The sequence below is a fragment of the Strongyloides ratti genome, assembly GCF_001040885.1.
Source record: "Strongyloides ratti genome assembly S_ratti_ED321, chromosome : 2".
Classification (NCBI taxonomy): domain Eukaryota; kingdom Metazoa; phylum Nematoda; class Chromadorea; order Rhabditida; family Strongyloididae; genus Strongyloides; species Strongyloides ratti.
The window spans coordinates 14,036,370-14,060,512 of NC_037308.1; the positions used below are offsets into that span (position 1 = coordinate 14,036,370).

The 24,143-nt window shown below is 20.7% G+C and overlaps 5 protein-coding genes across 5 annotated transcripts; 2 read left to right on the forward strand and 3 right to left on the reverse strand.

The window, feature by feature from the left end:
* Positions 1 to 109: 109 nt before the first annotated feature.
* On the reverse strand, positions 110 to 3,964 carry SRAE_2000446200 (Mediator complex, subunit Med14 family-containing protein; the record flags this gene model as incomplete). The annotated part of the gene is made up of 3 exons (XM_024643335.1): positions 110 to 349; positions 399 to 3,518; positions 3,563 to 3,964. 3 exons carry the CDS (start codon positions 3,962 to 3,964, stop codon positions 110 to 112), a joined length of 3,762 nt encoding a protein of 1,253 aa, XP_024509015.1.
* A 5,500-nt stretch (positions 3,965 to 9,464) lies between these two features.
* On the forward strand, positions 9,465 to 12,401 carry SRAE_2000446300 (Hypothetical protein; the record flags this gene model as incomplete). Its single annotated transcript, XM_024643336.1, has 2 exons — positions 9,465 to 9,651; positions 10,720 to 12,401. 2 exons carry the CDS (start codon positions 9,465 to 9,467, stop codon positions 12,399 to 12,401), a joined length of 1,869 nt encoding a protein of 622 aa, XP_024509016.1.
* A 2,710-nt stretch (positions 12,402 to 15,111) lies between these two features.
* On the forward strand, positions 15,112 to 17,253 carry SRAE_2000446400 (Nucleotidyl transferase domain and Poly(A) polymerase, RNA-binding domain and Poly(A) polymerase, central domain and Nucleotidyltransferase, class I, C-terminal-like domain and Poly(A) polymerase family-containing protein; the record flags this gene model as incomplete). Its single annotated transcript, XM_024643337.1, has 4 exons — positions 15,112 to 15,219; positions 15,294 to 16,489; positions 16,577 to 16,771; positions 16,815 to 17,253. The coding sequence occupies 4 exons, from the start codon at positions 15,112 to 15,114 to the stop codon at positions 17,251 to 17,253; spliced, it is 1,938 nt and encodes a 645-aa protein (XP_024509017.1).
* A 649-nt stretch (positions 17,254 to 17,902) lies between these two features.
* Positions 17,903 to 19,966, reverse strand: SRAE_2000446500 (Hypothetical protein; the record flags this gene model as incomplete). Its single annotated transcript, XM_024643338.1, has 3 exons — positions 17,903 to 19,291; positions 19,337 to 19,813; positions 19,859 to 19,966. The coding sequence occupies 3 exons, from the start codon at positions 19,964 to 19,966 to the stop codon at positions 17,903 to 17,905; spliced, it is 1,974 nt and encodes a 657-aa protein (XP_024509018.1).
* A 1,087-nt stretch (positions 19,967 to 21,053) lies between these two features.
* On the reverse strand, positions 21,054 to 22,673 carry SRAE_2000446600 (Hypothetical protein; the record flags this gene model as incomplete). Its single annotated transcript, XM_024643339.1, has 1 exon — positions 21,054 to 22,673. One exon carries the CDS (start codon positions 22,671 to 22,673, stop codon positions 21,054 to 21,056), a length of 1,620 nt encoding a protein of 539 aa, XP_024509019.1.
* Between the last annotated feature and the right edge of the window lie 1,470 nt (positions 22,674 to 24,143).

Genomic DNA, 24,143 nt, shown 5'->3' on the forward strand with positions numbered 1-24,143 from the left:
ATATACAAAGTAAACAACATATAATTAATTTAATCACTTATAGTAACATTTACTTTAAAACTAATAATGATTTATGTAAGAAAAATTAAAAATAAAAATAAAAAATAATTTATGATTTTAATACTGGAATATAATTTGTTATGATTCTTTCTAAACAAAGAAGGAATGGATCTACATCAGTTGTTCTAGCTTCTTTTGAATAATTAAGTAGATAAGAATTTAAATTTGGATATATTTCTTCTTCATCAGTAGCCTCCATTAATCCTGTATTATAATAATACTTTAGATGAAATACATGTATATCAAATGGTCCATTTTTTTCTTTAACGACTACATCAGAAATTTTAACCTTGAATAATATTTAAAATAATTTTTATGTAATTAAAAATAAAACTTACTGGAATTACAACATAACCTTCTTCAAAATTAGACTCCACAAATGATCTAAGAGCATATGAATTGTTCTCAGAGTTAAAACTTTCTCTAACCCATTGTATAGAGATAGTTGTATTATTATATAATTTTGTATTCTCAAGTTCAAATCTAAAAATATTTTCAATGGCATTTAAAACATCTTGTGAGGGTGTTAAAAGTAGTTTAAAGAATCCAAAAAATGATAAATTATTGTAGTTATAACATATAACTTTTTCAAAATATTTTTGACATGAGTTTACAAAAGATTCTTGTTGTTGAAAAATTGTATCAATATTTAGTATCATTCTTAAAGAAAAATGATTTGTATCAATGTATATTATTGTACTAATATTATTATATTCTCTTGTTTCCAAATCTAATAATAAGTATTGAACATTAAATGATATTGATCCTTGTGATGTAGACATGTTAAAAAATTTTAGTATTGTAGGATATTCAGCTTTTTCTAATAAGTAAATTTTTGTTAACATTTTTATGTGATTTAATATATGTTGTGAATGTAAATATTCTATAAGTACTCCATATTTATTACCAGGTTCAATTTCTAAGCATAATTTTTTTAATGTATTACTATTTACTTGAAAACGTTCACTTCTTATATCAAAAAATTCACTACATTCAGTTCTTGTCATTTCAAAAAATGGTTTATTATATGAGTTTAATTTATTAGAATATGTATGAATAAGAGAATGTAATCCTGGAATTTTAGAACATTCATTTGAAACATCATTTATCAAAATATTGTTTTCACTTCCTATCCAAAATTCAATTACAACATCAGCAAATAATAATCTTATATGATATTCATCAATAGCAATTAACCTAGCAGGTGGTAATTTTTTCATTTGATAATTTCTATATACCAATTCACTAACAAAAACCCCCGAATAAATAGGTGGAATATAAATACTGTATAAAATATTTATAGGCTTGTAAGTTTTAATCAAATATAAAAGTAGATGATGTAAATGAGTTTTATTCAATTTCCATTTTAATAGATGTACATGAACATTATTGTGAGCATTGAACATTATATTGGAAGAATATTTACAAGTTGAAGTTGTACCATTTACCAAATCAATTGAAGTATCTTGTCCAAAATAAAATTTATAAGAATCTACTTTTGAACCAAAATAATTCAAGTATAAAAGATACCTTCTATCTTGACCATAAGCAAAAATAACTTTACAATTAGATAAATATTTTATCGAACAGTACTGATTAAAAAATTTATAGTAATGTGGAGCAATATCTTCTAACAATTTATGAAAATTCATAATTTTACATTTTTCTAAATTAAGTATTTCAGTAATTTTTTGAGTAAAATTATATGGATATAACCAGTAAATATTACATGGTATACCAATATTAGTTCCTTTAACTCCATACTTATAAGCTAAGTTTTCTCTTGCAGGACATTTTTTATAAAAATCAACTTTTAAAGCTACATTTCTTATGAATAATTCTATCGTAAATGCACCCCATTTTTGAAATGACCATCTATCATCCAATCTCATAAAACATTTCTCATATGATAATGTACTCTTTGTGTCAGTTTCAGAAACATTTTCTGAACAATTTAATATTAAATGAGGTACACTATTTGTGTCCAATTTAACGATACTACTTTTAGTAGATCCATCAGTGTAAGCTTTAGAAATTTCTGTAAGTTGCCATTCGTATAATATAACATAACAAGAATCTCGGATACTTTTATAATCACCAACCCATAACTTTCTTTTTGTAAGACATCTTTCACACTCTTCTGAAAACAATTTCAATTTATGTGTTTGATGAAACATTTTGTGTTTTGGATCACTCATCATGTTTGTTTCTACAGGATTCACTAATTGATATTGTGAAGAAAAAACTTTCTTAGACACTTCGTTACGTTTTTCGTATATAAAAAAATTAAATATAATTTCATTCGTATTTTTGTTTGCAGTAAGTTGAATAACAATAAAGCAATCATTTTTATTAATTCTTGCAAGAATTGTTTTGTCACCAGGTAAAGTATAAATATCCTTTAAAGTAATATCCTTATTAACTAAAGGTAATTTAATTTCAGTATAAACTTTCTTAATACGATGCATTAAAAGTTCCATTTTGATGTTTCTTATAAAAATTTCAAGTTCTTTACTTGAAACATCATCATTTATCATAGCTGTTAATTCATCTAACATACTTTTTGATTCAAAAAAAGGAAGATTTAAAACAAATTTTCCTGTAAATAAATTTACATGTATTGAAAGACATTCTTCTTCAGAGTGTTCACTTTTTTCAAACAACCAAAAATCAATTTTTGGATATTTAATACCAGTAACCTCAACATTTGTATACGGTTTCAATTTTGTCAATTTTTTTTTTAAATAAAACAATTTTTCTCTAGCGTATATTAAGACTGTTTCATTTAACAAACGACATATTGACAATCTACCTGTACTTAAATCTAAAGTTGGCATATTTTTTCTTAAAGGATATTGAATAACTCTTAATCCATTATTTAACTTTGAAGAATCTTTAAATAATTTTATTTTATATTGAGACGGAGCATATTGCTTTTTTCTAAATGTTAACCAAAAAGAAATAATAAGTATACCAGCATCTTGATCGTATTTTTCTACAATCAATTTATTTTTATATTGCGATCCTATAAGTTGCGATATTTCACAAAATAATACATCTAATTGAAGAGATGTACAAAAATCATGTAAATAACTGTAGAGATCAAGTACAGGATTTTTAGATATTGTCATTTTTTGTTGTAAAAATTGATGTATTGTAAAAAGTTGCATTGGATGAACAAGTTTTGTACCATATCCAATATCATACTGTTCAACTAATATTTTTATATTTAATAATGTCCATTTTGTTGATATATCATCGTTAAAAAGTGTTAAAGTTACTTCAAATTCACCAGGTACAGTTAATGTAACCATTCCGTTCTTTATAATAATACTTTCTATTTTAGGTGGTAAAATACTAGAGATAAGAGATAATCTACTAAGAATATTCTTATTTATTATTGATAAAACTTTATTTCTCTCAGTATTCGTTACACCTTTATCAGAAACAAACCTTTTCTTAATAAATTGAAGTATTAAAAGAACAAAAAAATCTAACCTACTTTTATGGCAAAAGGTAATTTTATATTTTTTCCATATGAAAGGCGTACAGCAGCATTAACTTCATACATAGGAACTCTAGCATGTACAAGTTCACTTCTAGCAATATTGCACAAAATATCAGCAGTTTCACGAAAAAATTGTTCCTGAGTCTCTAAAAATTTTTGTATTTCTTTACACATTTGATGTTCATTATAACTTCTTAACCATTTTACAATTGCAAGAATTTTTGAAAGAAGGCATCGTGCCATATAACTAAATTCAGTAATGGTAATTTTTCTATTGTAATCCTTATATTTTGGTAACAATTCAGAAATAACTATGAGTTCTTGAGATATTTTATGACAGGAATATTTAAGTAATACTCCAAATGGTACAAAATCATTACCACCATCGTAATTCATTTTATCTTATCATTTAAAAAATAAATGGAAGCGAAAATCTTAAAAAAATGTATCGCATAAAAAATGCACCATACAAATTGGACTTAAGGCTATCTTTTCGTTGTAGGATTTTTCCGCAATTTTTTTTATTTAATTTTTTTTGGGGTTTTTTTATTGAAAATTTTTTATTTTATATATAATGTTATGTACTTTAGTATATCTTATATGATATTTACAAACTTGTTAAATGTTAATTCTAAAAGTACATTAATAAATAAGTGCAAAACATTTTCTGATAATTGGTAAGTGGATTTTATAAATTTTTAATTTTGATGAGTAATGATATATTTTTATATAATAATAAATAAAATAATAATTATTTAATTATACATATATATTTTTTTCTATAAAATTTTTAATTTATCAAAATTTTATTGGATTTAGTAAGAGTTTCTGTAATGTTATTAATAAACGGCATTTGATATTATTATTATATTGAAATTTGATATAAAAAAAAAGTAGTACTTATTAATTAATTTTTTTACCAATATAAAAAAATGTGATAAAAATGATTGATAATATAGAGATGGATAAAATTTAATATATTATAAGATTATTTAGCCTTATTCAACAAATGAATGATGGATTGGATGTTTTTGTAGGTTGATAAAAATTTGTTAAAATAATAAATCAAATTTAAGTAAGAAGCATTATATCAACCTATATACAGATATTAATTAACATTTCATTTAATAGATATCTGTATATTAATTATCAAATATATTGGAATAGTGAGAAATAAAATTTTACATAACAACATCAAGTTTTATACATAATCTGACAAAATGATTAATTACACAAATTAAACAGGTTAGTAAAGTTAAAATATTACCTGCCAAAATAGGAAAGTAATGATAGTAGCAATTGTATAATGTGTCAATATTATGGATAAATAATGATAGTAGAAGTTAAAAGTTTTTAAGAAAATATTTTAATATATATGATTAAAGCTGTTTTATTAATTGTTAATATAATATTCAATAAAAAAAATTTTTTTTTTGTGTATTAATAAAGATGATGTACAGATTATAGTATTAATTAAGTGATAACTATCAAATTTTCTTTTTAATGTTTTAAGACACCTTTAAAAGGGCCAAAGTGCAATGTATAAAAATAAAATGAAACTATTATTATTTTTTTTGTTTATAATGATAGTTAAATTATTCTATATTTGTTCATAATATATATATTTTATTTTAAGAAAATAAAATTCTAAATTATATTTTTTTTTAAATTGTCACATTAAATTAATATTTTTATAAAATAGTTATCTCATCTTTTATTTTATAAATAGCTATATCTAGCGGCAACCTCTTTTACCATTTCATCATTTACTCACCTATCTTCATCATTCCAAACCATAATAAAATCAGTAAGGAAGTTTACTAATTATTAATGACAATTTAATGAAGTGTTCCTATATATTATATAGAAATAACCTTAATTGATGATATTTTTGGTATATTAGGAAGCTTTCGGCAATCAATTTTTACCTGTCAATTATCTGAAATAAATACTAAAACTTTTATTTTACCATCAATTCTTGAAGGTAAGATAAATACTGAAAAATATTATTTTATCTATTGCTTTGATCGAAGATAATTTTCTTCTTCAAATAAGGTCATTAATAGGAAGATGGTAAATTACTTTTCTTACACATTTTTACCAATAAAATTCTTGATTAAAATTTATTATAAGTTTTTTTTTTTTATTATTATTGAATTATTTTATGAAGTATCTTTTTTCTTGTTAATTCTAATATATAGTAAGAATTAAAATAGTTTGTTTTACTTTAAATTTCAAGTAATTAATTATTTGAAAAAGTATAATATAACTAATTTTTAAAGATATTATTTAAGATTGTTAAAATGTTATTTACAAAAGACATGATACTAGTTGAAAATGATATAATTAAAGAGTAGTTTAAGTGTACTAACTAACAATTAGTTTATTGGAAAAAGAAAAAGTACAGTATTTAAAAATATTTTAATTTTTGTTTTATTTATATGTATGTTTTGGAGTGCTAGGTAATTGTTATCAGGATATATATATAATATATTACTATTGTGTTATTATTTAATTTTGTATTTATTAATATATAAATGTATAAAATATTTCCGTATAACTTATTTAATAATATATCTTGTATAATCCTACATATAAATTTATATTATATTTATTATGTGTATTGAAGATTATAATAAAAGAATTCTTTTCATGGTATTTAATAAATAGGTACTATTAGACAATTTATACATATATATTTCCTTAATCAGTATGTTAATTGTAACTAAATTAGGAAAGTTAAAGTAAACAATTACGATTTTATTAAAATATCAAAAGATATTTTAGTTTCAATCATATACAAGGTCATTATTATTATTAAAACTTCTTGTAAAAGTGTTCCTTGACGATTCACAAATTACTGTTAGCTTCAGTTGGTATTTATCTACTTAATTTTTTATATAAATAGGTAGTGGTACTAATAAAATGATTGAAAAGCATGAAAGAATGATTGAATAGTATACTTCGTGCAAGACTGTTCTCTATCTCGAATTAAGATGGATGGCTTGTTTTGCGGTAGGTATTATATTATTAATATCAGTCATTTTCTTATTAAAGGAATATTATTATTTATATCCATTAAGTGGAAATAATTTGATAAGGTTATATAATTTCTTATTTAATATATATATATCAAATATGATAACATATTCTTTAAATTATACAATTTATTATATTATTTTTAAATTATATATATATACATTTTAATATAGGTATTATCTTTAAAAATTTTTATTAATCATTTTATTTCACTCAATTAATTTTTATTTTTTTTATCATATTATCTATACACTTTATATATATATATATTCATCATTCAAATTAGTTTATTTCATTTTTTTTTATTAATTACCTTAACATGATAATAAAGACATTAAATAATTTATATACTTTTATTTTTATCATCTTCGTATAAAATGATTTAATATATATTTTCAAGTGGTAACCAGTCTTAAGGAAAAGTATATTACAGGATGTGTTAAATCATTTAACAGAGATAATAACCGTAATTGTAAGGAATACTATATTTTTACAATATACTTACCTGGGGCATAACTATATATATAATACCTTTAAAACTTAGTAAAAGGTGTTCAAATATTTATTGAAACTCATTACAGTCAATTTCAAGTTGTATATTTTTACAAGATCTTCTTTTAGTATGACAAATTTTTACTATCATATTTTTAATATCTTATTTAGTATTATACATTGATGTAACAAAATTTATAATATATTTTGATTTTTTTTTTTTAATATCAAATTTTATTATTCATTTTTATTTATTTTTATTTCTAATAACAATTTGTTAATATGAGTAAAAATTTTTTTTATTTTATTATTAATAAAAAAAAAGAAAGGAAAAGAGGACGGAAAATGAAAGAAAAGTGAATCGGTAGTGAAATTAAATTAAAAATTCATAAATTAGCCTTATTTCATTGGATCACCAATTATGAAATGTTAATAGAAACATGTTATGTTATTTATGGTATTATTTTTTTATTGTTTATGAAATGTGATATAAGAATACAAATATCATATATAAATTTTTATCTTTTTATTTGGTAAAAGTTTTAAAATTTTCAATTAGTCATTTTTGTGATACATTAATAGTAGTACAATTAGACTGATTAAGGATGTCTAATGATTATTCACTTTTCTTGTAAAATAAAATAATTTTCCAATAGTGCAATAGTATAAGCCTGATTTGGAAAGAGATATTTTCTTTCTAATCACATCATTTTGCTTAAGTCAATTGAGCGTAAGATAACATTTCTATTATTCAGTTCATGTCTATAACTAATTTTATTTCTTTTTTTTTTTTAATATACTTTTTTAATTTGATAAAACTGTATATTTTATTATTACATCAAAGGCATTAAACAACAAATTATTGGAATAAATATAGTTTAAAATCATATAACTGTAACAATACTTTTTTTTAACTTTAATAAAATAATAAATATGTTGTGAGGCTGAACATAAAAGGAAAAAATTCTTTACGTAATAATCATATTATTATTTTAATGTCCTTCGTAAAATTGTTAAATGTTTTGTCGCTAAAATAACTATTTTAGAAAAAAATGACTAAAAACAATCACTTGTTATTAGCAATCTTGTAAAGTTTTTTTTTTATTAATTTTTAATGTTTTTAACTGACTCATTTATAATTTATAAGTACCTTGTTTCATAGATGTTATATATAAAATATTTTATATTTTAAAAAATTCTTACTACTTATAAAAATTATATAATAATAACTAGTAATATTATTAATCATTAAATTTTTATGGAATGCCATAATCATCATAACACATAAATTATAATCCATCATTTTAACAAGCAAAATAAGTATGATAGTTAAGTTATATATTATATATATGATTTTGATATAGTTAATTAATTGGTCAACTCTTACTTCCATCTCTATCATCTTAAATTTTGATAAATAGGCCGTAGCCAAAAATATTTCCATATATAAAGAGGAGGGCTGTCTATAATTTTATATATATTTATTCCTTAATTAATATTACTGCGTCATGTTATATTTCGCAAGAATGTTTACTTTTCCTATTTTAATTACAAAAATTATTTATTGTAATAATATATCTTTTACCTCGAGATTGGGATGAATAAACAATTAGTCCTGAATTTATTATAATAAATCTTTTAACTACAATTTGTTAACAGTTACATTAATATGGTAAAGTTCAACAATTTTATTTATTCATTACTTTAATCTATCTTATTATCACGTAATGTGATACAATTAATTAACCTGTCAAATGCCACTCAATTACTAATTTACCATAAAGTGTATATTGGATATTGTTACATAATATCAGATCACCTCTTTCTTGTCACCAAAACTGTTATTATATCTTTATTTTAAATCTTATCTTCTTTTTTTTTTATTTTATATACTTGATCATGAATTAATATTTTATCATAATTTTCAACTATTAATTTTTCATTTTTATTAATCCTGTTATAAATAATAAATTTCATCATAATATATATAAGTTTACTTTACCTTGATATTGAAACCATACTTTTTAAGAAAAATAAATTTTATTTACCTAAAATGACGATTTTCTACACTTTATCATTTACGTATAAATATATATATTAATTACTAATTAGCCTTTTCTCACAATTAAACAATTTAATTTCTTTCCTTTTTATATTTATCATAAAATAGTATTACTTTCTTAAGATACTGTCATAAAAATTTTTATTTTTATTAAAGGATGAATAAAAAAATCTACATTAAGTGTCATTTACATTAATTTTTAATTTATATATATATTATTTATCACAAACAAATAATAGTTTTTTTTCTTATAGTTTAAATTTTTATTATTATTTTTTTCAGATAAATATTATTCATTAAACAATGAAGTTAGATTTTCTAATTTTGTTATTTTTTACACAAATTTTTATATATCGAAGGATATTTGGTATCCCATTATATATTAATAATAAATTTGAAAAAGATGTTAATACAAATAAGGATGAAATATTTCCTAAAGTTCCACCCTACTGTAATGAAGTTCCTGTTCTATATGCTCATGCTACACAATGTAAGTTTTTTTTTGAAGAAATAATAATTAAATAATTTTATTATATCATGGTAAAAGTTTTGATTAATAAATAAAAAAATGTATAAAATGGCTATTTTCAAATTTTATATCAAGTATTTCTAAATATTTCTCTTATAACTTAATTATATAGCCAATGACCGTTATTAAAACTGGTTGATTACTAATTTTGTCTTGACTCTTTTGATTATATTACAAGTTCAATTATTTGAATTTTTGTAATATTATTTAAAAGATACTTTAATCAGATTGTAAATTTTAAAATTATCGGTTTATTAACTATATCTTATAACTTTTTATCACCCTATATAATTTGTCATCTTCTTTATATGAAACATACCACAAATACTATTATTAGAATATATAATAATATATGTATTACTATATTATTTAATTTAAAATTTTAAAATATTATTAAAATTATAAATGATAAAAAAAAGTAAAAAACTTTTAAGAGATTATTATAAAAAATATATAGATTATAAACTTTTAACATCTTTCTTTTTGTATGACCTTTTTTTTTATATCTAACTTGTCAATTGAAACCAATGCCAGGTAACTGTCATTTAATTTTGATGAAGCTTGATTACTTTATTAAGATAAAATCAACGTCCAATTTGCATTTCCTAATAATATAACTCATCAACTTTTAATAGACTATTTTTGACAAAGACGAATGGGTTCTTTTTATAATATATTATATAATATTAAAATAACTTTCCAAAAGGTTATTTAATACTTTATTCGGGGGTGTTAAATAAATCAAACTTATGTTGATGGGTATTGAAGGATACTGGTGGAATGGTATAAAAAAAAATTTATTATCAAGGTAGATAAATAATTAATTATCTTCTTAACTGGTAATTTTTAAGCAATTTTTACAAAAAAAAAAGAATCATTAATATAGGATAAAACTAGTTTTAATAATAAATTAATATTATATTTAAATGATGATTATTTATTAACATTTCTTTTAAATGATAACGGCAAAAAACATTAAAAATAAATACTTATATCTTAAAATAATAAATATATTTTTTTTTCTTTTAGTAACAACTAATTCATCAACAAAATTTATAAAAATTCAAGCACCACTATCATTACATCGTACTGTTTGTTTTACAATAGATGATAGTTCTAATGGATCACTAGCATTTGATCGTGATAATATAGGAGATATTCTTCCATTACATTCACTTACCTTTATTCGCCTTGAACATGAATATCCAATAACACAAAGATACAAATTTGCCTTACCAGAAGTTGATACTAATTGTATTTGTGAATGTAATCTTAATAGTCATGTTTGTAATCCTCAAACACATTCACTTTTTAATAAATGTGATGGAACAGAAAATGATACAATTGATACATCTTGTTATAATACATTTTCATCTATTCGCCTAAAAAATGGTTGTTCCAGTGAGGCACAATTTTCAAATGTATGTTGTAAAGTTAGATTTAATCCATATCTTGGTATGTCATTTACTGCTGTTAAATTAAATAAACCAAATATTTATGCTTTATTTAAATATATTGTTTATAAGACAAATGATAGAAATGAATGGAATATGGTTGAAGATAAAGTTGTTAAAGTTAGTGTTAATGGTGATTTACAAAGTAAATTTATTGATAATGGTAGAACAATTCGTTTACAATTAGGTCCTATTGGTAATATGATTAATACTCTTGATTCTGGAATGTATTTTGTTAAAAATAATCCAAATGGTTCTCCAATGGGACAAGATTTAAGACATCAACCAGTTAATGATATAGATTCATCATCAATGGAAAAATTAGGATGGTATAGAGAAAGTTCTTTTAATAAAGGATTTTATGAAGTTTATAAAGGAGATATTAATTTACGGGCAAGGCATTTAGTTGATATAATAAATTGTCATGATCAAAAATATCAAAGTAAATTAGAGGCAAATTATTATATAAATAAAAATACTGGTGATCATAGTAAATTTTTTATAGCAGATCCTTTACATACAATATATTCATGGATTGATGGTGCTGTATTATATGATAGATTTGCTTTTATAAATCAAAAAGAATCAGCAAATGTTGTGGCACATTTATCATTTTATATTAAAAATATTTCTAATCCAGATCATCGTCGTGTAACTTTTCATCAAGGAGCAAGTTATATTAAAAATTTTACCGGTGAAATTATAACAGATGAAATGTCAAATCATTATTTTAATGTTACTGTATATGAAGCATATGGATTATTAAATGGTGTTGTTAAAAATGGTATTTCAGAGGAAGATGAAGATGAGGCTAGTTTTAATATATTAGTTAATGAAATTGGTTTACCACATAAACAATTTCATATACAATTAAGTCATAATACAGATTTAAAAATAGAAGAAAAAATGATATGTATATCAAATGAAGATTCTTTAAATAGTACAAAAATTTGTAAAATAATAAAATTACATGTTGAGGAGTTAAAAGAAACAGTAGAAAGTAAAAAATGGGTTACAGGTAAAGGATATTGTGATGAATGTAATAAAAAACAAGTTGAAAGTTTTATAAAATTTTTAAATCCATCAGCATGGTTTAAAGATGTTAATACAATTGAAGATGCTGCCAAAGCTTGTATGTCTGTTGTTTTTTATTTTGCTATATTTATTATTGTTATTATTTTAATCAAAAGTTGTCTTATACCATTATTACAATGTATCATATGTCCTGGATATTTTTTTATGGTGAAAAAACGTTAAATGAAAATAATATCAATATAAAAAAAAGAATGTCGAAAAATTTAATAGGATGTATTATTTATTTTGTAAAGAACCAAAGAATTTTAATATACTTATGAGTAATCTCTTTCTCGTGCCAGTGCTACATATCTCTTACCTCTGATATATATCAGAGATATAAATTTTTTTTTAAAAAAAAAATCAGATTTCTAATAATTAAGTTTTCCTAAAAATTATTTTTTTAATTTTTAGTATTTTTTTTTATTTTTACAATACATGTGATAATATTTTTGTTTTGTATTTACTTGTACATATAGTTGTTTAATATTTATAAAAGTTTATTAATAAAATGTAATTAAAAATATTATTATTGTTTATTGATCATATATTAATATATTATATAATTATAATATAGGAAATAACTTTTATACCATAAAATGATTCTTGATTAATGTATCAATTTATGGTTAATAAAGGCAAAAATAAAACCTGAAGGTCAGAATTAAGTGATTGGTTTTGTATTTTATGTTATATTTTTCTTCTTTAATAAATTAAATGAATATTATGGTAGTTTAAATAAATAAATGAAAGAGATGCAAAATAGTTTAATTGAAATATTTAAAATTTCATTTATAAAATAACAATATTTCATTACCATAAACATTGGAACGTATTACTATTTATTTTAAAAAAAATATATTAAAAAAAACCATTTAATTGAAAATTACAAATATTATATTTTTAATTATCAACCTTTACTTCAAAGTTAATTGTAAGTGTTAATATTTTTTTTAATAATAATAGTTAAAATGTTAAAAAAAAATTTGTCTTTACAATACAATAATCTTATTATACTCTATAGAGATGAAAAACAATTATTTAAAAAAAAATTACAGTAATTAAATATAATTCAATTAATTGTAGTTTTTAGAAAAGTATAAAAAAAATTATACTTAATGACAAAAGATATAACTAATAATTTCATTAACATAATATATTGTAATAATTTTTAAAAATTAAAAAGTTAAATTTATTATTTTGCCATAATAATATTTTAATCAAATTATATTTATTATTCAAAACGATGTCTGTTAAAAAATTATCTTTTTGATGTTTGTCAAAAAAGTTAACAAAATTTTATTATCATTTTTGTTATTTTGCAAAACTTTCTTTGACATATTTTCTTATATAATTTTTTTTTTACTTAAGTAAATGAAAATTTTTTGCTGTTATATTATTAAAGGAAACCTTTTAAAAAAATGAAAAATATTTTTTAGTAATAGTTGATAGTTTAAACAAGTAAAAGATAAATGGATGCTTATCTGAGTTAGTTTAAATAACAACTGACCGATAAAAAACGATTATTATTATATTTGTGAAAATATGTTTTTAAACTTTTACTGACAAAGTTATTTTTTTTTTGTTTAAAGAATACAACAATTCGTTAAAATTGCATTAAATTTAAAATTAATAGATAAAGTATAAAAAATTGTGGCAAAGTTAATTTCTTTTTAAATTGATTAAAGATCACAAACAAATACTTTTTATAAAATACTTTTCCCAATATTCATTTTATAAAGTAATTAAGCATTTTTTTATAATTAAATAAATTAAAACTTAAACTGAAAAACAAATAAAATATGTTTAAAAATTTTAAATATGTTGAATTATTAAGATAAATAAAATTTTTAATTCTTTTAAATGTATAGATAATATACAAAAAAAAGTATTATTTTAAATTTTAACGTTCTAAATTAATATTCAATGTGATTAAATTATAATACTTTGTGTTAACATATTTTATTTTTTAAAACTTGTTCTTTTTTGTTTGCTGTTTTTTTTTAATCATATTAATGTGTTTAACTAATTCCAGTCAATTTCTCTTATAACCATTTAGTAATTTTGAAAACATTTTAATGTTTTATCAGTTCAAAACATTAGTAATTGTTAATTTTATACTTATTATTTACTTGATTTTATAACCATTTTTATAAAAACATTTAATTATTTATTTTTAATTAAAAAAATTTATTTGTTCTTATTTGTTAAAAAAAAAATACTTATTTTTAATCTTTATAAAAATTGTTAATATTTTTCTTTATACTATTAAAAGAATATATTTTTAAGGTTTTATCAAAATAATTAGACTAATTCAAAGAATTTTTTTGTTTTATTTTTTCTTAATTATTTAATTAATTAAATGTTTTTAAAAATTTTAACAAAAAATAAATTTATTATTATTAAAATCAAAACTTTTTAACTAAAAAAATTTTTAGAATTTATTTTTATTTAACTTTTTGAAATCTTAAATTTACAATAAAACAAATTTTAAATTTTGTATAAATTATATTTTATAATTTATAATTATTTATAGTAAAAATATATTTTAATTATAAAAAAAAAATTTTTTTGTTATCTTTTACATACAAAAAAAGGCTAATCATATATTAATATATTAAACAATATATTATTTTTTATTAAACAAATTTTTCTAGTACACTATCAAATAAAACAAAGATAAAATTATTAATTAAAGATAAAGTTAACATTTAACTGTTATAAGAATTTTTAATAATCAATTACCTTAATCAACTTTTATAAGTCCATAACTTGATGCGCAACTTACAAGTATTTGGTAAAAGATTTTTTCCATAATCCTACCACGAAAGATATAGCCTTATGTCTATTATTTGTATGGAGCATTCACAGTTTTACACACATCATCATCTCAATGGCAGCATCAATTCAAAATATTGAAGATAATGCTCCTCAATATGGGGTCTCACCACCAATATGCGTAAAAAAACCTAATTTATATGAAGAATTTTTAACAGCTAAAGTAAGTTTTTTTTTAATCTTAATTATCAATACATTTATGCATATATTTTCTTATTAATTTTTTTTTATTATTAGCTTGAAGAGGTTCTACGGAATTACAATTTATTTGAAACCAAAGAAGGTATTGAGAAACGTATAGAAGTTTTAAGAGTTTTAAACGCTAAATTTAAAAAATGGGTTCGCGATACATCTAAAGGAAAAATAGGAGATGAATGTATAGATAAAGTTGGTGGTAAACTTTTTACTTTTGGTTCGTATCGTCTTGGTGTTAATAATCCCGGTGCAGATATTGATTCTTTGTGTGTAGCACCAAGACATATCAATCGAAGTGATTTTTTTACATCTTTTTATAAAGTTTTAGAAGAAGATTCAGATGCAACGGAACTTCATGCTGTTCAGGATGCATTTGTACCATTAATTAAATTAAAATATAGAGATGTAGAATTGGATGTATTGTTTGCTAGATTAGCTAACAAAGAGGTTCCTGATGATCAAACTTTGGAAGATAGTACACTTTTAAAGAATTTAGATGAAAAATGTGTTCGATCACTTAATGGCTGTAGAGTCGCAGATGAAATATTAAAATCTGTTCCAAATATTGAATCATACATTGGAACATTACGTGCTATCAAACATTGGGCTAAAGTTCGCGGGATATATTCGAACGTTCTTGGTTTCTTTGGAGGTATTACTTGGGCTATACTTGTAGCAAGATGTTGTCAATTATATCCATATGCAACACCTGCAAGATTGCTTGTTAAATTCTTTTATATATTTAAATCATGGGAATGGCCCTCTCCAGTATTTTTGAAGAAGACAGACTCACCAGATAATGATCCATTGTCAGCATATGTATGGGATCCTAGACAAAAAGCTGCTGATAGATACCATTTAATGCCGATAATAACACCAGCATTTCCAGAACAAAATTCTACATTTAATGTTTCTAATTCTACAAAAAGAATTATACTTAGAGAAATACAAGAAGGTTTTAATATTTGTCGTGAGGTTTTGAGCGGAAAAAGCTCATGGGATAAACTTTTTCAAGAAATAAATTTTTTCTCTAGATACAAGCACCTTTTAGTTTGTTTCATTGCTAGTCCTAATGAGAGTGTATTTTTAAATTTTAAAGGACTTGTTGAGTCCAAATTAAGACATTTAACATCTAATTTTGAGCGTAGTCAATATATTGATCTGGTTCATGTTTTTTCTAAAAGTTTTAAACCTAAATCTGACTCTCCTGTTGTTCAAGAGTTAATTAAAGGTATTGAGTAAGTTTTGTTTTTTTTTGCATCAAAAAATATACATTCTTGTCTTGTTTAAAATTCCTATATTATTATTTTTTATTAATTGTTTAGGGATCCATCAATGTGCTGTTGGTTTATTGGATTAGATTTTAAAAAAGATATGAAATGTGAGGTTGATTTAACTGCAGAAATACAACAATTTCATGATCTTATTGCTTTGACAAAACAAAAAAATAATCCTAATGATGAAGATAGTAAACTCGCTTTAAAATATTTAAAAAGATCAAAAGAAAATGTTACTGAATGGTTAGTTAATATATTAATAAATTATTAATATAATAAATTTTAGGATCTCAGAAGAGGATTTTAAAAGAGGGCGTAAGGCAATGTCTGCAAAACAACAAGCCGCCATTGAACAGAAAGCTCAAAATACAGATATGAATATTGATACTCTTTACGTCCAATTAAATGACGTTTTCAATTCAAATGAAGAATTAAAGATACAATGGTTGAAATTTCTCAGTGAAAAAGATATTAATGGAGATATTTCACATAATAAATTAGCTAATCAAGTAAATATTGTTTCGTCAACAGAAACATCTAATAATTCTTTGTTTACTTCACAAAATGAAACAACTGATTCTATGAATACTACCACATCAACTACAGTAAATGCCACTAATTTAACTACAACACTTACAACAAATAATATTCCTCGTAAACGTAAGCATAGTGAATCTGAAAAAAATGGTGGTGTCAGTAAAGTGTTATCATGGGCACAAAATTAAAGAAAAATACAACATGATAACATTTTCAAAATTTTTTGGTAATTTTCTTAACTTTTTCTTCTTACTTTAATATTAGCCATTTCTTTAATTTTATTTTTATATGTTCCTAAACAAATATATTAAAGACATAAAAAAAAAAACGAAAAAAAAAAATAAAAATTTAAAGGAACATCATTGTACTCCTACTCTTTTTTGATACAAAATATGCTTAGTTCCCTTCAGTCATATCTATCTATTAAGTATTTTCTTTCTATCTAATTATTAATCTTCATTTCTTACTTTATATTTAATTGTAAACTTAGTTTATTCAAATATTTCTTTTAAAATCCAAAAAAAAAAAATTTATATTAAACTTCGATATACTATATACTTTTGGTTATAAAAAATAATTTCAACAATGAAGAAACAAAAGTATCTAGTTAAAAAGAAGTAATTAACACAACATCTTTGTATTTCTAAAAACTCTTCTCATTTTATTTAACTGATTTAATTTTTTTATTATGAAAATTCTTATGTAAAATAAATTTTCAGAAACATTTTGCTGGCTATTGATTTATATTTGAAAAATTTATTTAAAAACATAAATATGTGATATCAAATGGACAACATAAGGTAAAAATTAAAGTTTTTAAGAAAGTTTTTAATTACATTATAAAAGTAAATTTTTCATGTTTTCTTTGAGATTTGATAACAACTGGTTTTCCAAGGTAACTTTTTCCATAGATTTTTTTAAATCATCATACATTTTCGATTGCTCCAGATAAATTTTCTGATGATTCTCTTTTAATTCTTCCATTTCTTCCTTTAACTTATCAATTTGAGATTTATATGATTCACAAACTTTGAAAGTATCATCCAATTGTTCTTTTAACTCCTTTACTGTATCTTGAGTGCATGATATGCTTTCGATATTAACTTTATCAGAATCAATGAAATTTTTTACCACACCAACGATTTGTCTTACTATATGTGGTGGTAATGAAATTTCAAAACAACAAATTACTTCTTTCATTAATTCTAAATTCCTACTCATTAATCCTACGCTTAAGAATTCTGCTATTTCAAGCTTGCTTAAAATATAATTTAACGATTCTGCGCACTTTTCATATGCATTAAGAGCTTTCAATAAAAAAGGTATTAATCGAATAGAATTTAAAATTTTGTTTTCAACAGTTTCACCTTTGTGTCGAAGGAATAATTTCATTCGTGGAAAATATTTTGTTGGAAGTTCATATATCTGATCTGCAACTCTATTAGTAAATATTTTAGGAATATCATCAGCAAAAGATTTGTCTGCAGAAAGTGAAATACATAATTTTAAAAAAAGTATCAATTTTTCTACACGTATTCGTTCAGGAGTTTCATAAACATCAGTAACTGGTCCTGTAACTAAACTTTTCAAATATTCTAATAGATTATTCTTTTTCCCCTCGCAATAAATTTTTTCATTTCTTTTTATTGATTCTTCAATCATTTTGCAAATGAAATGCCCTCCATTTATTCTTGTTTCTTCAGGTATTCTTCTAGGTAAATTATAATTTGAAGCAACTTTAAAAATTTCATTAATAACATGACAATTAAATAAAGAATTATTTTGATTTTTTACTTCTTCTTTTACTATATCATAAACTATTTCTTTAACTTTTTTGTTTGAACAAAAATCATGTAACAAACGATACATTACACCAAGATCTTCACTACGTTTTGAAATAGTAGGTAAAATTTTAAAAGTTTCTTTTATACTCATTTTTGCATATTTTTTAGTACTCCATGTTTCTCCAAGTTTAGATAAATTAAAATTTTCATCAAAAATAAGAAATATAATAAAACGTCCAACATAAACTTTCAAATATGTTTCATCTGTTTTTAAAGCATTGAAACTAAACAAGAGAATTTTTAGTAAATTGTCATTAACAGACAAATTTTGTTTTGCCATATTATCAAAACGAATAAGGAATGACATAAAAGATGTCATTATGGAAGGCACTTGAAATACAACATCATTAAATAGAATTTTTTTTCCTGAATTAAAAGAAGACTAAAAAAAATAAATCAAAAGAAAATTACACGTTTTGAAACTTACATTTGCTAGGACAATCTTAGAACATTGAGGATAAGTAAAACAGATATTAGTAATTAATCTTGAAGAAAATTTTCTGATATTATTGTTCTCTCTTTTAACCAACAATTCAATTAAAAATTGCAATAAATCATCAAGAATTCCTTCATCACTAACTGTAAATCCTTCAATAGAAAGAATTTGAAGAACATTAAGAATGTTTTCCAAAAATGCTTCTACATCATCATCTTTATCAGTATATAGATGAATAGATTTTGAGATTGTAGTTATCATGTCATAATCATTAACAAATAACAATCTGAGATCTTCATTATCCTTTAATACTACTAATAGAGATTCCATTAATAAGTTAAAGGCATTTTGTTTTATTTTTGGAGTACTAATTTTTACTAACATAGTACTATACATTAGTGAAATTAATTTGTTTGTATGATATAATTCTGACATGTCTTTAATATCAGAAATATAAGCTAAGATGTTCTTAAAAAAAAACAACTATTAAAGTTAAATAATTATAAAACATACATCCAAAGAAAATTCCAATTTATCAAGACCACTCTCTTGATTAAGATACTGATATTCATCAACTATTTCAAGAGTATTTTCAATATCCTTCTTAAGTGTTCCCATCATATTGTTATGTTAATTTTTTTTTAATAAAATAATAAATACAATGAAATAATTTTTTTAAATGCAATAAGTTGTGGAAAAATGAATATCATTAGGTCAATTTTTTTTTTTTTCTACTTAAGAGTATATTAAAAGAAATAAAAAGAATATACTTTTCCCACAAAATTTGAAACTTTTAATGAAACAAGTAGAATTTTTTTCCTAACATATATTAGTATTCTTAAAAATTAATTTTTTTTGTTGAGAATTATGTTATTAAAAGATCAAAATATTATTAAATTAATATTAATATACAATGATTAAGGTGTTTTTTATTTTAAAAATAAAAAAGAAAGTTTTTGATGGTATTCAGATTTTTGTCAGTTATATTTATAATAGATTTCCATGTTTGTAAAATAAATATTTGTTTATTTTAAATGTGCTAATTATTAATTATAATATATTTTTTTTATGTAAAAAAAAATTAATTCTTAAAATACAAAAAAAAAGAATCACTGTAAATGAATCTTTACAATAATAACATTTTTAATAAAAAATTTTCTTATACATAAAACACTTTTAAATATCAAAACAACTTTTTATTCATTTTAATACATTTATAATTTAAATTTTTTTTGTTATTTTGGCATGATAAAGTATTATTGAATAATTAATAAATTTAATATAAATGAATTTATTCTAATTTTAATTAATTATTTAATACTTTTTAATATTTATTTCATATGCCTGTTTGATTATTGCTCTTTATATTTCTAGTACATTTTAATATTTTTTAACATTTTCACACAAATTTTACAGTTAGCTTATTTTGTTTTTCTTTTTTGTGATATTGCTAATGTTGTATTTACTAAGTTTGATTATTATTGTATCATTTTCCATTTTTTATTGTTTATGATATTTGAATAAAAAAATATAATAGTTTTCATAGTTGTTTGTAAAAATAATTAATACAATTTAAATAAATTAAATTATTACGAATGTTAATTAAATAAATTAAATACTTTAAATAATAGCTTAATAAGTTATAAAAAAAGTTTTTGATGGAAAATATTTTTAAATATAAACATTCAATATCATTTAAATATTTTATTTAGTAAAAATAATCATCTGCTAAATAAAGAATATCTTTCCATTTAAAAATATCTTTTAAAAATGCAATATAATATATTTCATCATTATTTATATTTCTAATTGAATTATTAAAAGTAGTATTCATTAAGTTAAAATAATATTTGTTTGATTTATTTTTTGATTTTTTATCAATACCATCACAAAAATCTTCATCAAAATAACAAAAAACAACAGTTTCAACACATTTTGGAATGTTAATTTTTAATTCTCCATGTATTATAACTTTTCGTAGACTTTGAATTGTAATAATTGCATTTTCTGGTATTTTTACACAAAGAAGAAATGAAATTGTACTAAGAAAAGGAAATTGTTTTGAAAAATGTTTAAAAATATTAAGCTTATTACCATTTATGCTAATAAGATATAATGTTGTTAATGTATTAGGTATTATTGAAAAAATTCCTTCTAGAAAGGCATTATTTAATATATCTAATTTATCATTTTCTGAGAAATTTACATCACTTGACAGACATAATAGGTGAAGCCTAAATTCAGCTAAATTTTTAATTGTACTTTTATAATTAAAACATTTCTTAATTTGTGAAAAACAGCATTCCATGTTGTTAGATTGTTTATAAATACTTTTTATAATATCTTTATCTATATGAAGAGAAATACTTCTAAGATTTTCTAACAAAGTAAATAAAGATTTAATAATTTTAAAATCATCCATAATATGAATAAAAAGTGAAACAGTTGTTAGATTATTAATAATTTTAAAAAATTCATTTGTAATAGTATAATTAACATTTTGAAAATATTCTATCCAACCGGAGCTTTGTTTTATATTAACATTAAAATTAATTAAATTGGCATAACTTAATATTTGTGATGCAACATATATTGATTTATTGTTTCCTTCAACATACATATCCAATGTAATATTTTTTTTTTTACAAAGGCAATTGATCAATTTTTCCATTGGAGTTATACAATCAGAAAAATATGATGGTAATTCATCTGTAAAAATTTCAACAGTAAATATTTTTAAATTTGGTAAACCAAATAAAAAATTTTGATTTACAAAATCATATTTGGTAGAGTAATTTAAAATATCTTCTAAAAATATAGGTTTTATTTCAATAACTTTATCAGTTTTAAGTTTTTCTAAAATATATATTAAAAAATCATCATTTCCAGGAAAATTATATCTATTTGTTAACCATAATCTTGAAGCATTAGGACATTTTTTATATAAAAATTCAATGAAATATGCATATTTTTGAGCAAGATAAACACGGCTACTTTCAATTATCATTCTTGTATCATCTTTTATATCAAGTACAATATAATAAACATTCTCTAAACATTCTTTTGATACATTAGATAAAATTTCCATAATTTTATCCATAGTATATATTTTATCACCAAAACCATAACATAATATTTTAGAATTTATTACATCATCTTTATTTGATAATTTTAAACCAAATTGTGATATATGTTTTGAATAAGTTTTGTGAATACCTTGCTTTCTAAAAAATCTATAAAGATTCTCATTTGATTGCATACTTTTAATAATTTCAGATAAAGAAACAGAATCATTAGATAATGTATGAATGCTTGCATTAGAAGACATCATTCTTTAAAAATTATAACATTTAAAAAATGAGATATTATATCTATACTCTATAAATAAAATATTGTCATAAACATTTTTTTTTAGATATAAAATGTTACTCATATAAAATATGTTCTTTTATCATTGATTATTATTATAATATAATATACAATTAGAAAGTTTTAAAACAAATATAATAAATAAATATTATTTATCGGTGTAAGAAATTTTAACAAAATAATTTCCAAGGCAAATTTTTTTTTTATTAATTTTAATATGTTTTTAAAATATATATTTGTTATAGTAAAAAAAGTTACTAATTATTATAAAGGTAAAATATTAAAATATAGATATAATTTTTTTACAATAATATAATAAACATTTTTTTGTAGTACATTAAAAAGTAATTTTTAATAATTAAAATTTGAATCATTTAAAAAATGATAAAATAATTAAACATAATTTAAATATAATTGGAAATGTTTTGAAAATAAATTTCAATGCATATAAAATAAAATTGTTATTTAATGTTATATCTATTTAGTATATTTTGTAAATTATTAAAAATGTTTCAAATATATATTTTAAAATTTTAACAAAATAATTTTATAGCAATATATCGTCTTTTATTAAATAGTTAAAAAAAATTTATAATTGATATTAAATTTATAATATTAAAAATTAATAAAAAATGAAAATATAACTTTATTTAAATTTTTTTATAGTTATATCTTTTGGCAAGAAACATCTACTAATAATTTAAAAATAATGTTGAAAAATTAAAACTTTTTTCAAAAGGATATAAAATTTATACGAAAGATTTTTTTAGTTTTAAACTTAAGATTTTCATGTGTCAAAAATTGATGTTATAATATTTACATTTTTCTTTTTATTATATTACAAAAAATTCTAAAATAAGATATATAATATTAAACATAAAAAATAAGTAAAAATAAATAATAACTAATTATTTATATGCTAATTATTTTAATTTTTTATATCGCCAACTTTTTTGTTTTGTATGTCTTAATAATTACTTTCTTAACATACTTATGTTGGCATTTATACAATAAAATATATCTTCAATCTTATTAAAATATTTAATAATATTTAAAATTATAATAGTATTTAATGAATTACTTTATATATTAATGTATCTCACTTATTTTGTTTATAAACTTTATATTATTTAATTTTTTCAAAATATTTAAAATAATATATTATTTTTAAAAAAAATAAAAACATTTAGAATAATATTTAGATAATTTAAACGGATATTTATCTTTTAATTAAAAAAAATATTGTAAACATTTTTCTGTCAATGTCAAATATTTAAAATAAATTATAATTAAAGTTTGGTATAAATTTTCATTTGTTTCAGATACACCTAAAGAAATAAATACAAATTTTTTAAAAAAGTTAATATTAACAAGAAAAAAAAATTTATTGGTAGATTAAATCAATTGATGATGATTTTGGTAAAATTAA